This window comes from Strix uralensis, chromosome 11 (assembly GCF_047716275.1).
Source record: "Strix uralensis isolate ZFMK-TIS-50842 chromosome 11, bStrUra1, whole genome shotgun sequence".
In the NCBI taxonomy this organism is placed as follows: domain Eukaryota; kingdom Metazoa; phylum Chordata; class Aves; order Strigiformes; family Strigidae; genus Strix; species Strix uralensis.
This window is the reverse complement of record NC_133982.1, coordinates 5,419,461-5,435,153: the sequence shown is the minus strand read 5'-3', so window position 1 is coordinate 5,435,153 and position 15,693 is coordinate 5,419,461. Positions and strand designations below refer to the sequence as shown.

General features: G+C 35.2%; 1 protein-coding gene across 3 annotated transcripts in view; it reads right to left on the bottom strand.

Annotated features, from left to right (window-relative positions):
- The window catches only part of SCAPER (S-phase cyclin A associated protein in the ER), a 167,909-nt gene that overhangs the window by 82,629 nt on the left and 69,587 nt on the right, over positions 1 to 15,693 (bottom strand). For all 3 annotated transcript variants that reach the window (XM_074880532.1, XM_074880533.1, XM_074880534.1), the window contains exons 21-22: positions 6,742 to 6,878; positions 2,450 to 2,515 (exon numbers count right to left, since the gene is read on the bottom strand). In XM_074880532.1, coding sequence (XP_074736633.1) covers positions 2,450 to 2,515; positions 6,742 to 6,878 — 203 coding nt within the window. The remainder of the gene's footprint in view (positions 1 to 2,449; positions 2,516 to 6,741; positions 6,879 to 15,693) is intronic.

The following is a 15,693-nucleotide window of genomic DNA, read 5'->3' as shown; positions in this document are numbered from 1 at the left end:
CAACTGACCATATTACATCACTGATAATCAGGAATCAGAAAGAAACTAAAGTGGAAGAACTACAGCTTATCAATATTTTCCAGAGTCACTCAAAAGCACACATTTCTACTTTCTGACAACTAGACCCAAATTTTTTATTTTCTGGTAGCAAAGAAAAGCAAAACACAAAAGCTGAAAATCTAGAAGTCTTAATCTGCCATGAAATTAATCTTGAAAATTGAAGTGCTGATTATAAGAAACAAAGCTGACAACAGAACCTTCTTTCTCATTGTGTTTATGCAGGTATGCCATCTGGTGGAGATGTTTAATTTTCTTATGTCAAGCCTCAGTGATGGATTTTTCTTATTTGAAAATACATACTAAGATTCAGCAGCAGGTTTTCAAACTACTGAAAGGCTATGTAAAAGATACTACATACAGGCTAGTTGCATATACAACCAAGGAAGACCAACAGCAAGGATCTGAACATCTTAACCGACAGTAACTTCTAAAAAATGCTACCTGCAAGTATACGAGCAATTTATGAGTGATGAAAGCAACCACAAAACATACAGGATCTGGTACAGGTTATTACCTCACTCTGAAGACAAATATCCCCAATCTGGAAAGTGGTAATTTTAGGATGAAGGTTTTCGAATCCAACTGTTGAGACACCACAGCCTCTTGACTGACCTGCTACAGACTTCATGAGCACAACTATAAGACAGGCGTACCATCTGCCCCCTACCCTGTTTAAACAGCAAACTGTAAATGGATGTCTCAGGAAAATTAAGAACAGGGCAAGCAGGCATAATCCTCTTTACTAATCTGTTTCTTTCCCCATTTTCAGTTTAGGAATCTCTTGGGCTGGATGTAGTTTCCCAGAACTGCAGTAATGCAGGTAAACTGTTAGCATCTGCGTGATTTTTGTCATTGAGTTCCATACATCTAATAGCACACTGTACTAAGAACCGTTTTCTTTGGTTTCTTTTGAACCTGGCTCCATCTTCATTCTGTGCTCCGTCATTCTGGTACCAGGAAGGACAGAAAACAATCAACATCCATCCTTTCCATGCCATTTACGACCTTGCAGATATCTGTAACATATCCCCATTAAAACTTCTTCCCATTATCACATTTTTCTCCACAATGAGAAGTACTAGTTACTTAGTCCCTAATACAGAAGTTATGCCAGAAATTATTACTGATTTCCTTTCCTGCCAGAAATTATTACTGATTTCCTTTCCTGTCTTCTCTGAACCTTTAACAATTCTAGCATATCCTTTCTGAGACTAAAAACCAGAACTGCACTTAGTATTCAAACGACGTAGACGACCCGAGCATTTGTACATAAGGACATTCTTTGTTCTGTTTTTGTTCCTTTCTAAATAATTTTAACAAAAGTTTTCCTTTAACTCCTAAGAGTATTGAGCTGGTATTTTCTTGGAACTACATATCACTTCTGTAAGTTCAAAGCCCACACTTCGTATGTGAAGATATAACTGAGTTCTGCCTTCCCCCTCCATTGTGTAGTACTTAATATACACTGGATTTCACCTGCCTGCCATTTTGCTGCCGAGTCACTCTCTTCAAAATTATCATTCAGTATCAGCTCTTGTCCCTACTATCCTCAATTTCTTTGCATCATCATCATCAAACCGTGTCACCTCACTGCTTGCCCTCTTTTTCCAAGTCACTTGTGAATATGTTGAACATCATAGGGCTGCAGAACTCTACAGGTAACCTCCCTGTTCTGCAAGGACTGTCCATATACTCACACTTCTTTTCAATTTTTAAACTGATTTCCATTTATGCTACAGCCATATAGTTTTCTTTTAAAATTTCTGGTGACAGACCTTATCAAAACTTTTTGGAAATCCAAACATTCTGCATCTTTTGCCAACCAGTTTCAAAGGAATCAGAAAGCAAAAGCTGAGCAATCTTCAGTTTCAAACTGAGGAGGAATTTGTCAGTGATAACAGGTCTTGTTTTAATCTTACCATCCAACTGTTTTCATCTGTGCCTTATCCTAGACAATAAAAAAGTCTATTCTTTAAAAAGCTCAATGCCAGATTAAGACATCTGTGCATTAAAATGTCTGTGCTTTCACCATATGAACCTTTGTTTCTGACCAACTGAAGGCCAAACATAAGATTTTCAGTCCCAGAATTCCAGTGCTGAATTTTCACCATCAGTCTTGAAGTACAAAGCTGGAACCTTCTTGCTTCCAGGTAAGAAAAGGATGAGCATATGCTCTCTTTACTGTTGCATCTTAATGTTTTAAGATATACAGCACCTTCAGGAAAAATTGCATTCATAAGGTCTGACCTTTTGTATTGGAATGGCAATATGCCCCATACTGAGTGAAAACCTTACCACACCTGCTCCACTGGAAATTTCAGAAGCACTTCTGCTCCAGCAAGGAGGGAAAAAAAGTGTATATCTATAATATATAAAGTTAAATGCTTACTTGGCTTTAAATGGGGAATCAGAGACAGCATTTTTTGCTTCCATCAAACTCTCATATTCTTTTGCCCTGGAGGAGAAAATATTCATTATTATTGACTATTGTCTGAAGTGTACAGCATGTAATAGCAGCAAGGTAATTCTAACCTTTGGGTTTTTTCTATTTCACAGTAACACGTGGCATTTCTGTCAATTCTGCCCCATCATAATCCATACTGATACTTAACTATTGGCCATTAACAATTTATGATTAATATTACTACTTTAGAATAACATCAGTACACAAATGGTGTATTTAAATTGACTTTCCAAATGGTAGAAAAGATACACATGATATATACAGCAACTGCAGTAAGCTACTGCTTATTATAAAATTATCATATTCATCTGATGAAAATATTAGTAATTTAGACACGTAGTGCAGGTCAGAAGATCACTACATCACAGAGATTATAATTACCATATAAATAATTTGTTATATTTACAGGTACAGCAGTATTTTTTATGTAACTAATGACTGTACTGTAACATAATGAATCTTGTTAGGCATACAGCATAGGAGTAAATACCTCCACGAATGACTTTTACTACTGGAAACAGAAAAACAAACCTCTTTAGTCCCTTAAAAGTATTATTTACACTGGCCATATGCCAAAAAGTAGGAAGAGGGAGACAAGACTTTTTTCTACTGCTTGTTTAGACTCCAGCCAGCCTATGCCAACAGGTGACAATCATGGCCAGCCCATCAACCAAAACAGGATTCACAGTGGTAATCCTGTAAGCTTTTTTAAACAACATACACACACAAAGTCAAACTAATCCAGACACTACAGTGATGCAGAAAAATTCAATTCTCAGAGGCAGAGCCCTGTGATGAACAATCATCCAGCAGGCAGTAAAAGCATTTAACTGCTAAAAACATTTGATCTGTTAAAACTGTTCTTTCGATTACTGTTCTGAAATGAAGACTTCACAGATGCAACGCAGATCTCTAGGGACTTCAGGGAGATCTGCTGTTCAAGCTTCTTGAGGCTGTGTTCTCAGATGAACAAGGGACAACATCATTCATGGCTTGGAAAATTCTTTAAAAAAACTGTACACACACCTGAAGGAAACTTAACTGGCATGCCAGACCAAATTTGTGATCAGGTATGTGATCTGTCTGTCTATACCAAGAGCACCCATAACAAGCACCAAGAGGAAAGTGCCAAAAGCCCCTCAGATAGAAGCAGAAAAAAAATCTGCCTCAGGGCAACTTTCACCCATAAAGACAGTGTTTCCTATTAATTTTCAATGTATTCTTAATATTAACTGCTGTCAGTTGACATTCTTGCTAACTTTACAAATGCCCGATTGTTTTTTGCAAATCTAAGATTCTGACAGTGCCTTCCAATGGGAAATGTGTTTCATTGCTGCCCTGCAAAGAAAATGATTTAGCAAAGATTTAATTCCTGTTATTTCTCTCAGATACAAATACTAAAGATCGCTTTATATTTTTTGTTCACCCAAGCGGATCAAGTTTTCCAAAGCTACTCAAATTTTCCCTCAGCTTGCTTAACCTATACAACTTATGCTACATGCAAATATGGTTACATTACCCCTAGCTCTGATTTGTGGATCATTAAAAAAGCTATTAATCACAACTGAATTTAGTATTAAACAAGAAGGTGAGGTTCCTTTATTAACCTTTTGCCTTCTTAGTCAGAAACAACACATTTCAGCTTTAAGTTTTGTACAGACAAGTCAGTCAAACATGAATAATCACCTAAAATATCTGTTACTAAATGAACATGACTAGAGCGCTTTAAATCCACTGCAAAGCACATCTCAACTGTATGTACTTCCTAGCTCGTAACTACACTTCTTTTGCTTGAGGTTAGCTTTCATCAAGCCTCCTCTTGCCATGCGGGTACCAAAGTCATTTTCTGCTAGCAGCACATACATGTTAATCTGAAATAATTTACTTAGCTATATATCAGTTGTTACTATAGCACCAGTTTAATGGCTTAGGGTTATAAATATAATTAATAAGACTAACAAAACTTCTCAACATATCTAATAACCCATTGATCACAATTTGTCCCCTCATTCACCTTTGCCCTTCGTTGCTTTGATATTGCAACTAGTGATTTAAGATCGAGAAACTCAGGAGAGCAACAGGAACCTATTTGGATGCAGTTACCTATTTTTTTTCAAGTTTAAAATATCACAGCTTCCTAGACACTGATATGAATGTATAATTTCAAGTCTTGAGGCATAAGGGGGCTTGTTATAACCGTTTGTTTTTCTAGAGAAGTGGAATAGTGCCAAATATGTACTAAAACGTGGTTTGTACATAATCTGCTAACACCTGTGAAACTATGTGAATTATCAACATCAAATACTCTTCACCTTTAAGCTATCCTCAATAAATTGATTATTAAGTACTTTAACTATATATTCCACCTCAGTTTTGAATTGATTTTGAGCAGTAAACTCTCAGCCATCTGTTGATAGTACCATCCAGACTGTTGGGCAGAAACATAGCAGACACTACCTAAATTACCTAGTTCAGTATTTCATATTGTAATTCTGAGGTTATTACTTTAATTGCTTTAGCCACATAACTTAAGATAATCCTCATCTATTTTCTGAACATGGAAAACTTCCCCACCTCACCAGCAATAAGTTTACATGCAGGAACATCCAGGCAGTATTCATCATTGCTACGCCTATTACTATTACTCAAGTGTCAATTATAGTAACTGTAGAAGACTGGCAAGCCTTGCATGACTAAAATTATTTTCCCAAATGGATTTTTTTTTTCCTCATCAATTGTTTGTTTGAAATTCCACAGAACAATCTTTGCTTCATATCGCTACCGGACATTTTTATTAGTAAGTCTTTTGTGTTAACACTAGAAAACTCATGGTGAAATCTTCAATTTAACTCTCAGTTATCTTCAAGGACAGTAATCCCCTTGAAAAGTTTAGTCCTCCTTTAAAACTAAAAGCAAGCTTAATGAACATGAATTTCATGTCTCACCAATATAACTCCTCTTAGATTTTGAAACTTCCACTGTATTTTTCGACAGTATATCACCTTTGTAAAATGATGCCCCTTTATTACTGTTTTAATTTTTGATGATGAATATGCTGACTCACCCAGCAATCTGACACACAAAAATTCAGAATGTTCTCAAAAAGTTTTTCAGCTATCAGTGCCAATAACAAATTAATATTTGAGCTTGTACTCCTAGGACTGACAAACCTTTGACTAAATTCAACAGAAGCAGCTCTTGAGAAAGAATTAAAATTGGACCCAATAACTGCATTAAATCAACAGGTAATATGAATAACTCTGCATTTTAATCAATCAGAAACCTGGAAGAATATGTTATCCAGTTTTAACAGTTCTAATGTGATATACAGATAGTGGATTTGCTTATCAAGAGGAAACAATCAGAAACTATAACACATAAAAGTACTGTGTTTTTAAAGACCAATGTGCCATTATTGGCACTATTATGAGTTAATAAAACATCTCATTTTTACTGTAGCTCTAAAAATCCATTTGGGTGTTTTTCTCTTCTAACACTTCTTGCTTAAAAACAAGGCAGAGAAAATATGCAACAATGATTCTTACCTTCTGAGAAGTATTTTTAGAGATAAATGCAAAAATATGTTATAACATTCAATTAAGTATTAACCTCGGCTGGAGACTATTCAGCTATAAAGCCTGACACTGCCAGTTCATGATATAATGATGTCCTGCATATTATACTGATTTGCAGATGTCACTTTTTAGACTAATAACAAATTGCAGGTCTGACAACTCACTTTCCATTTTAAGATATTTTTAACTTTCTTTTTGTTGTGTCAGGCAACAAAAAATGATTAAATTTAGTCATGGGATTTGACACTACAGCAGGCTGACTTCTATTTGTTGATTACTATTGATTTTCTTTGATACTTCATTTAAAAATCAATAGCTAGAAAGAAAAATAGGCATGGTTTACACAAATTTAAACATGCTATTGTATGCTAGAAGAGGCTACAGTTTTGGCAGGGCACTAGCATCCAATTATGAGAAAAGCTCTTAACAGGTGAAACCAAGGGCTCCAGATCGATACTCAGTTTTCTTTCTCAATCAGAGAAAGTGGCCATAAATTAGGCTCATCAGTGTTATTTTCAAGACACTCCCAAAGCAAATAATTTTAATTTTTTTTCAGCCTTCCACTGCACTCATACTAAAGGACAAAAGGTAAAGTTTAGAACAAAACTTAAAGAAAAAAAATTTAAAAGAAATTTGTACTACCTGGAGTTCATCCGTGCCTTTAGCTTTTTGGCTTTCTTTTTAGTTTTTTGTTTCTCCTCTCCATCTTTTAATGGTTCCACAGGAACAGAACTCTCAATCACAATATCCACAATGTACTTTTTTAATGACAGGTGCTCCTGCAGAAAATATTGAAGTAATATTAATCTTACAGTCAGTGATGGAGATTATATATTATCTTCCCAGGAAACAACAGTGGTAAATATTTAACAACAGGTTAAGAAAATGAAGAAAAAATTTTAAATACATTTTTGGAAATAGATTATTTCACACTGGAGAGAACACATGAAGGGTATTTTGTAATAAGGGAGAATAATTATTGAGAGAAGTAAAGGAGAACAACTATCACCTCTCATTTTCCAGAAACTGTTACTTAACAAGTATGAACTCCAAGTTGATGTCCTCTCTCTTCTCTAAGCTGCCTTTTACAGCTACATGAAATCAATGCCCTGCTCTACCAACATAACCCATTATATTAAATGAACTAATTCTGGTTTATGATTTTAACTCTTCATGAAAATCTAAACTTGTCAACTTTTGTTAAAATACATTGAAATTATTCACAGCTTATAATATTACTGTTTATTGATGGGAATATTACTTTTCCTCTCATTAACAAATATGCAATTAAGGAAAATATTGGTAAAATCTCACTTGCCCACAGAAGAAATGCTTTAATTATGAAATAGTACAGTTTTTACATAATGGCATGCAAGAAAAGGGAATGTGATTGTACCATGTGATTTTAGATAAATGCTTTGTTTCAAGGTTTTAAAAAATGCTACAAAGAATTTCCTGTTTCCTCAGAGGTACTTTCAGTGAAAGTACAGACTACCCCAGTACAGTTTAAGGTCCACATTTAAAATAAATATTTATCATTTAGAGATCAATAACCAACAAAGCTATTCCCCTAAAGATGTTCTCAATTTTGATTGATCTATGCTATCCATGGATGGACACGTAGATTGTTGTAGCAATTCCAACGAACAGCAGACTATCCAGAAACTACACATGCAACAAAACCCCCCAAAAAACCAAAAACTTCTCCCCCCAAAAATCCCACAGCTGCTAATCAGTTGACTACCTTATTTTTACTTAGTTCTCTCAAATTAGAAATTTTCTCAAAGTACTCTATGCAGCAAGTTAGATTTCACCAACCAAGAAGGATTTCTACTCGAGTGCCCCTTCTAAACTTACTTTTCAATTTAAACGTGCATTACTGAATTTAACCTCTTCTGAACTATGAATGTACTTCAGACCCTTCCTTGTCAGTGCAAGAAACTTAAACAAATTCAATCAACACAACATTAAGAGTGACCACTGAGAACTACTACAGTGCCCACAATTAGTCTATTTCAGTTGAAAAAGGTGTAATCTGGTGTTCTGCATGATACTGCAATGTCCTTCTATGATAATAAAAGACTAACAGACACGTCCACACTATTGAAATCTCTCATACAAATACCTTGACGCAAGAAGCGGACACCGTATCTCCATATTGCATCATGGCTGCTTGTACTACTGGGCTACAACAGCCAATTGTTCATTTTTGCAAATAACAATAAATAACTAGTTTAATGCCAGTTATTAGAATATATTTACCCCATTTTTAATATACTAGGCTTGTGTATGTTTTCTCACAGAATACTGAACACATTATGAAGTATAGGTCACCATTGCTTATCAGAATAATTTATCCTTGAAAATGATTAGTGCCACAATCAGATGTGGTTAATTCTTCCTTTTTGGTAAGTATCCTTAAAATTCAAAGTAAAAGGTGAAGTGTTAAAAAATTTATAGACAATATTTTCCAGAAAACAACCTATATTTTCTTTCACTGATTTACGAAAATATTATGCCTGTTGAAAACAAAATAAATCTCTGTGAAATTTCCTGGAAAAAGACCATTTAGTTTTTGTAAAGCATTGCTGCATGAGATAACCTAGCAATATACATTTGGTCAAAATAGTAATTGAAATTTTTATCTTAAATCATATGAATGCAAAATGAATACTGAATTAATATGAGACATAAGAAATCAAGCATAATAATCTAAGCAAATTCTAAAAGTAATGTGGACTTCAACTTTGCTACACTGCCTACTCTGTGTAACTCCCACTACACGGGAACATTTTTTCCTCAATGTGTTGTCCAAGTTGTTCAAACAATGGATATTGTTATATTCATGTGTAATGTAATTCTAACAGCTTTTGTAAGCAATGTTCCTCCCCTTAATATTATCCATTTAATTTTAGCAAGTGCTTAAAGGAAAACTTACTTTTTTGTCCCCTTTAGGCATCATACAGTAGTACGAGACTAGCAAAATATCCCGATTTTTGGTGAGTTAGTTCTCACAGAACATAAACCATGAGATGTAGAGAATAAACCAAGAGAGATGTATCCCTCAGCACCCACTTAAAAACAGCTTTTCCTTTAAACTTGCTTTTAAAAAAACAGAATCCTGGTCATAAGCCTGAAACTTGGAAACTGATGATTTTGAGTTTTTCAGTGCTAAGAAGAAAAAGGACTTCTTCAAAACACACTATAACACTACTCCTGCTTTGCTACCACGCTTCAGGGTACTTAACCTGTGACATTTTGTGGATGCTCAGGTATTAAAAAAAAAAAACAAACCCCAAACACTTATCTCAGTGGAATTTGATATGTACATCCCTGCCTCCCAAACTGAACTAGTACACCCTAGCGCTGTAATTTCCCATTAGTTTACGTCATGTCTTACAAGTGAGAGGAAGCACTTGTACTATACAAAACTAACAAGGACGATTACTATAGTTCTATATCTTTGTTCAACAGTGAAACCATTTTTTTGGTTCATTGGATCTTCAAACTATTTACTATATCCTTCAAAGTGACAGCAAACCAAAATGAAGTTAACGCTGCACTTTGAAATGGACACCACCTTACAAAAGTGGCAGAACATCTCCATCCAGGTGCAGTCAGCCTGCTGTCCTCCTGCTGCACGATGGCAACTGCAAACGTGGTATCAGACTTCTGCTAGGCAGAAATGAGACACAAAGCCTTGTATCCCCCTACCAGACACTCATCTCTTTTTCCTCATCTTATCTGTGGCTTAGCAGATGACTCAGAGAACTACAGGGTTCAACAAGCACATTCATTTATCAGTCTGGGAGAGCCAAAAGAGGTCTTGCTGTCAACAGCACACAGGATGGTTACAAACCAGTTTGTTCACATGAACTCAAGCACCTTCGTGAACGATGTTTCTCAGAGTTCTCAGCTTTCACGTGTGGCAGTTTGGAATAATATCAGACTTCATACATACAGCTCATTAAAGTAAGACTAGAGTAATAATACCTTGTGTCACACAAACAATCACTTTTTGAAGGTACAGATCAAAGCGTAGGATCATCACAGTAGGCAGATCTACACCATTCAGGTGTGAAACAAGTATAACTAATAGCTTGGTATTGAATGACAACTGACATCTGAAGATAGCTGCTGCTATATTATGCTTCAGAGCAGTGTAAAAATTTTTATTCCCATGTTTATTAAGCTCCTACCAGTTATCTCAAAAAATAAAGATTTTTAAATCCACTGAGTCACAATGAACTACAGTATATCCAATTCTTTAAATAATTAATGAGTAACTTTACCTGCACAACCATCAGTTGGACAGGTTAACATACCATACAACTAATTGCCGTAAGTGTATGAAAGTGAGTGAAGCCAGTGCAGTGTTTAGAAAGCAAACTTTTGTAATCCTCTGAATGCCTTTATTTAAGCAATAATGAAACTATTCAATTTCAAGGTTTTTTTCTAATAAAGGTAATGCAGAATAACTGGGTAATCTAGTCACTTCTTCCTGAAAGCATTTTACTTTTGGAAATTATTATTTTTATATAAGTAAATGCTAAATACAATAAGAATTTCTGAGACTAATTTACCCCCTCCATAAAGGCATTCTGGGTTTGTTTTTATGGCAATGTGAAGGGGCATTACTGGCCTGATTCTGTGCTACGCTGAGCACATTCTGACCCCAAACTCTCAGATATTAGTAAACCACCAGACCTTTGGAGAATTTAGGCCATTATAAATGCAAAGCATTATTAAGTAAAGGCTCTCTTCTAATGAAAACTTCTGTTATTAAGATCTGTATTCACACCTACCAAAAATGTTCAATGCAGTTTCAGTTTCTAGACCAGCAATGTCAATTTTAGCTATGCAATTTCTCTAAAGCTTTGTTTTAAAGACTTACGTATAATATAGTAATTTTGCTGGGTTTGTTCTAACAGATTACTTTTTATGTCAGGATTAAAATAGAACCAGCTATGATGGTTGTTACATATCAGATTTCTGCCATCATTTTTCATATGTGATAACTCATCCTCCAAGTTGCTCAGCTGAGATCAACGATGTCACAAAACAAGGTATCAGCTTTCATGAAGATGGCAGAATCTGTGCCACAAAAAGCAGTTAGGCTGTACTATGTTGTGATGTACAACTGCAAAATACGGAAAGAAGAATTAAATGCTGATGTATTTCTTCATGGTCATCTGTATATATTCCCCTCTATATATTCATATGGTGATGGCTCAGTGATGCATTAAAATAGAAATACTCCTGCTATTTCTCTCCAGTGTTATTAATGTGCATTCACCAAAACTAAAGGTTATTTTTAAAAATCACAATGTATACTGTATGGGTTTCTCAGAGGGAGCCTGTCTCTAGCTGAAAAAGCTTATGAAATACGAAAGTAACCTGGTAAACATATACAGTTTATTATTTAATGGCGTTCTGTATAGACACATGTTATTTGACATAGCCATACAGACCTCTAATAATTTTTATATAACACTGAAGTAATTTTTAAAACAACTGAAATAAATTTTCTGTAAAAGTTTCAATACTTCATTTACAAGCAAGGTGATAAAAACTAACATTAAATGCACATGTAAAACTGCAGCCAACACAAAGCAGACAAGATAGAAATTAGATTATTCACAAAAAAAGTCTTTGCTTTTCCTTTCTCCCTCCATCCCCAACTGTTCTGACTTTTAGTCACAGAGATTCCTGAATCTTTCCAGATGCAACAGATGGGCCTCATCTACAAACTGCATGAGGAACTGAGTTGCCAAAACCATTATAGCTAAAACTAATAAGGTCACCCATGAAGTCACATTCTTGCTGGTTATTGCCTAGTCACATTCAAATGCCTAAAACAGAAAAACTACCCAGGTCATTTCATATCTTGAAGTTGATAATTTTAGTTGATTAAACACTTCTTATAACCATGTTTTTCTCTATATGCTGAATTACACCCCTTTTTCTTACATATTACAGGGAGTACAGCATTACTATAAATGTTGTCTGAAATAAAGTAGATTTTTCAGACTCCAGAACAAACATAATTGCAAAATTTTTCCATAAAAAGTGTAGCAAATATTACAAAATGTTGAAATGCTATACAGTTGAGTACAGTCCACTTCAGCTTGGATGAGGAAAACCATACCATAAACTGGATTCTGAACCTCAGTAATCTATATAAAATACAACAGATGGAAAATAAATTCCCTAATTGACACCCTCCTTCATACAATACCCTGTCAGAAGACCAATACTCTTGACTAGCTCTCCCCATTTAATGTCGTGATTACAGCAACAACATCCACGTATCTGACCTTGACAGACAAAATGTTGGATATGTAAGTATTTACCAAACCGGAACACAACCGCAAAATTATTTTCCTACCCAATCACTTTGACTATGACACTTGTGGCTCTCTTTATTACATATAAACTACTATTCATTTCACTACTCAGCAAATACTTCTAGTAACATTAAATCGTGATGTAAAGCATGCCTAACAAAATTTCCTCATTCTAAGATTAGGAGAGAGCATAACAGAAATACTTATTTCCCTTTACTTTCTTTCTGAGTTAAGTGTTGCCTTTTTATGAATTCTGCCTGGGGCAAGATTGCATAGGTAGGACAATACTGCAGTAAAGCATCTGTATTTGCTCAAGCTGAGAAGAAAAGCACAGCCTGGCACTTGCTGCTGTAGAGCAGTCATAACTTAAGATCCTCTGTTCTCTTGTCTGCACGTTGCTCCTTGCCAGCTCTCCTGAAGCACAATATTCCTCCTAATATGTAGCAGTAACAGGCAGGGAAGGAAGGCTCTGAAAATCCTCCAGTCTGAAGCCAGTCAGTTGCTGGCAGGAGTGGCCAGGATCACCACCTAGTATATCAAGAATTTTCTGCCACTTTCTGTGAGCTCTGGAGGGTCCTGAGCTACCACAAAGCAGCACTGGAGTGAAATCCTACTGTCTAGCAACAAGCCTGTAAAGGCCTGACCTTTCCAATGTATAGTCTGTCTCATACAGAGTGTGACACAGTGCTTTACTAGCTATGTTTCCATTATGTATAAACTAATCAATTCATGTAAGTGGAAAACCCTCCGGCTATTGGACTTTCACCCACAAAACTGAGCCAAAATGACCTTCTTGGAATCTGAAAAGTTTATAGGGTTCTTTTCTATATTATTTTCCAGTTTCATTCCCTTCTCTATTTCTGGATTCTGGCCAGAGCTGAAGCAGAAGTGCCAGAATACCGTGAGACTGGTTATTCCTATTATTTCTGTATTCTTTCCAACCTTGAATCCCCAAGTTTGGAAAGAAAAGGCATTCTTTTAAGTTTTCTAACCCAATTCTGCAGACCAAGGCAACTTGAAAAATATCTGACTCTAGCTGTTTATCTAAATTCAATTTTCAGAACTTCCAAACACTTGTTTTTACTTGCCCTCTCATATCAGCATTAAAATAATAAACATGAGGGAGATTATAAAGAAACACTTGTAGCAGCTTGTATCACAGTAATTGCTGTACTTTATTTAGCATTTGAATAAAAAAATTAATAGAAAACTGAGTATTTTGTATAAACATAGGTATATAAGGAATATATTCTAGCAAATCAATAGGTAACTACTCTGAAGCCTACATATATATTTTGGATTAACATCTTTACCTGTTTCAAAATAAACAATATCCTGTAACTGCAGAAAATAATTCAAAAATGCTTTTGATATTTATTACCAATGTCAGGAATAACGGTTTCTTACTTGTACATAATCACTTAAGGGATGTATTTGCCAAATTTTGAAGAGGTTTTTAAGGTTCAATTCTAAATCATGTTACCACAGGAATATTTGTTCATGATTTTATTATATGTTTCAACAAAACTCCTCAGTATTTTATTTTTTTCCTCACAGCCTAGGACAATATTTAATATGGAAAACAGATGCTGAAGCAGACTATCAGTTATATCAAATGCAAAATTCAATTTTCAACATTATAACCAATGACAGCTTGAAATACAAATGGTCATTAATGCTTAATCATAAACAGATCAAATGTTTGTGATCAAATACTGTTATAATACCACAACTGATGATCCACTCCAAAGTATGAAGAAGATTCAAAATGAGGAAGGTATTTACCTGTTACCATTAATAAGAGTTATTTTAAGTGCTTCATACGTGAAGAAACAGGCTATAAAAATGAAGTAATGGATATTCAAATACCATTTTCTGAAAATCAAGATTTTAATTTTTCACATTTCTATGCTACTTTACAAGATGAGCATAGAGCATTAAAAAACGTTTATTATTCATTAAAAGCTGGAGACTGACCTTTCATTGTAGAAGTAATTTTTCCTTCACTTTCTGATTTTAATTAAGATAAAATGTTTTAAATGAGAGACTAATACTGCTTTTTAGCATGTACAAACTAAATACTATTTTTACTGCTAATACCAACTGCACTTTTAGTCACCTTGCTTGTCCATAAATTCAATGATATGACAGCCTGCCACTAAGATAAATAGCAAATAATATCCTGAATAGTAGGTTTGGATATTTCTTGGGATTTTTAATATCATTCCCCTTCCCACCTGTCACTCCAAAATGTGGGAACAGAAGGTAAAGTAAAGCTGTTTCTTCCACAAGGATGAGAATTCTGCATACTGGACATGGAAAGCACCACTCTGCAGATTAGGGAAGAAAGCTGGAAGGCACTGACATTATCATGTGGCTGCAAGGGCAAGCAAGAGAAGGGGAAATGAGAGTGTAGTTGGCCCTGCCAGCAGTAGTTTTTCTTACTGGCTGTGAATATTCAAGATATCTAAGCCAAAAGGAAGAAGGGTGCAGCTGTTGGCAATGATCTATCACAATTAAAGACACAGCCAATAAACAATTAATCATGTACAATTTTGCCAAGAAAAACAACATTTTATAATATATTAAAGGTAAGAAGCTATTGCTGCGTAAAGTACAAAAAACTAGAATTGATGTATAGAGTACTGAGAGACCTTCTGCAAACTGCATCATGGATTAAACTTTATAATTACATGATTGTTCATGACAGCTTCTTCTAGGACGAATGTATTCACAGCAGAATTACAAGGCCAGAGCTCCTGTGCTGAAAGGACCACAGGTATCCAACACATACGAAATATCCATAAACAAAAATAGACCACAGATGCTTGGCTTAATTCCATTCCACTAGCAACACACAACCCCTCTCTAAAAAAATCCCCTCCCTTCCTCAGGAAAAAAACCAATTTTGAATAAAGCAAACTCAACCGGAACCTGAGGCTTTACTGGGATGGGGAGTTCTTGTTTGTAGGTGATTTACAGATTGCTTCCACTGAGCAATAGAGAAGGAAAATGGGCTACTGCTAGAATACCACAACCAGACGCCAAGAAAAAAAAAGAATTTACAATGAAGTCTATAGTCTGGAACTCTGTGGATAAAAGAAACAGGAATACTGTTCAACATATGACCAAACTGCATGCACCACTGTATTACCCAGAAATGACTTAAGTATTATATACCACCAGAGCCGAGTCAAAATCATCTCCTTGTACTGTAATGGTTCTAACCCGTCATTCCAATGTTCAA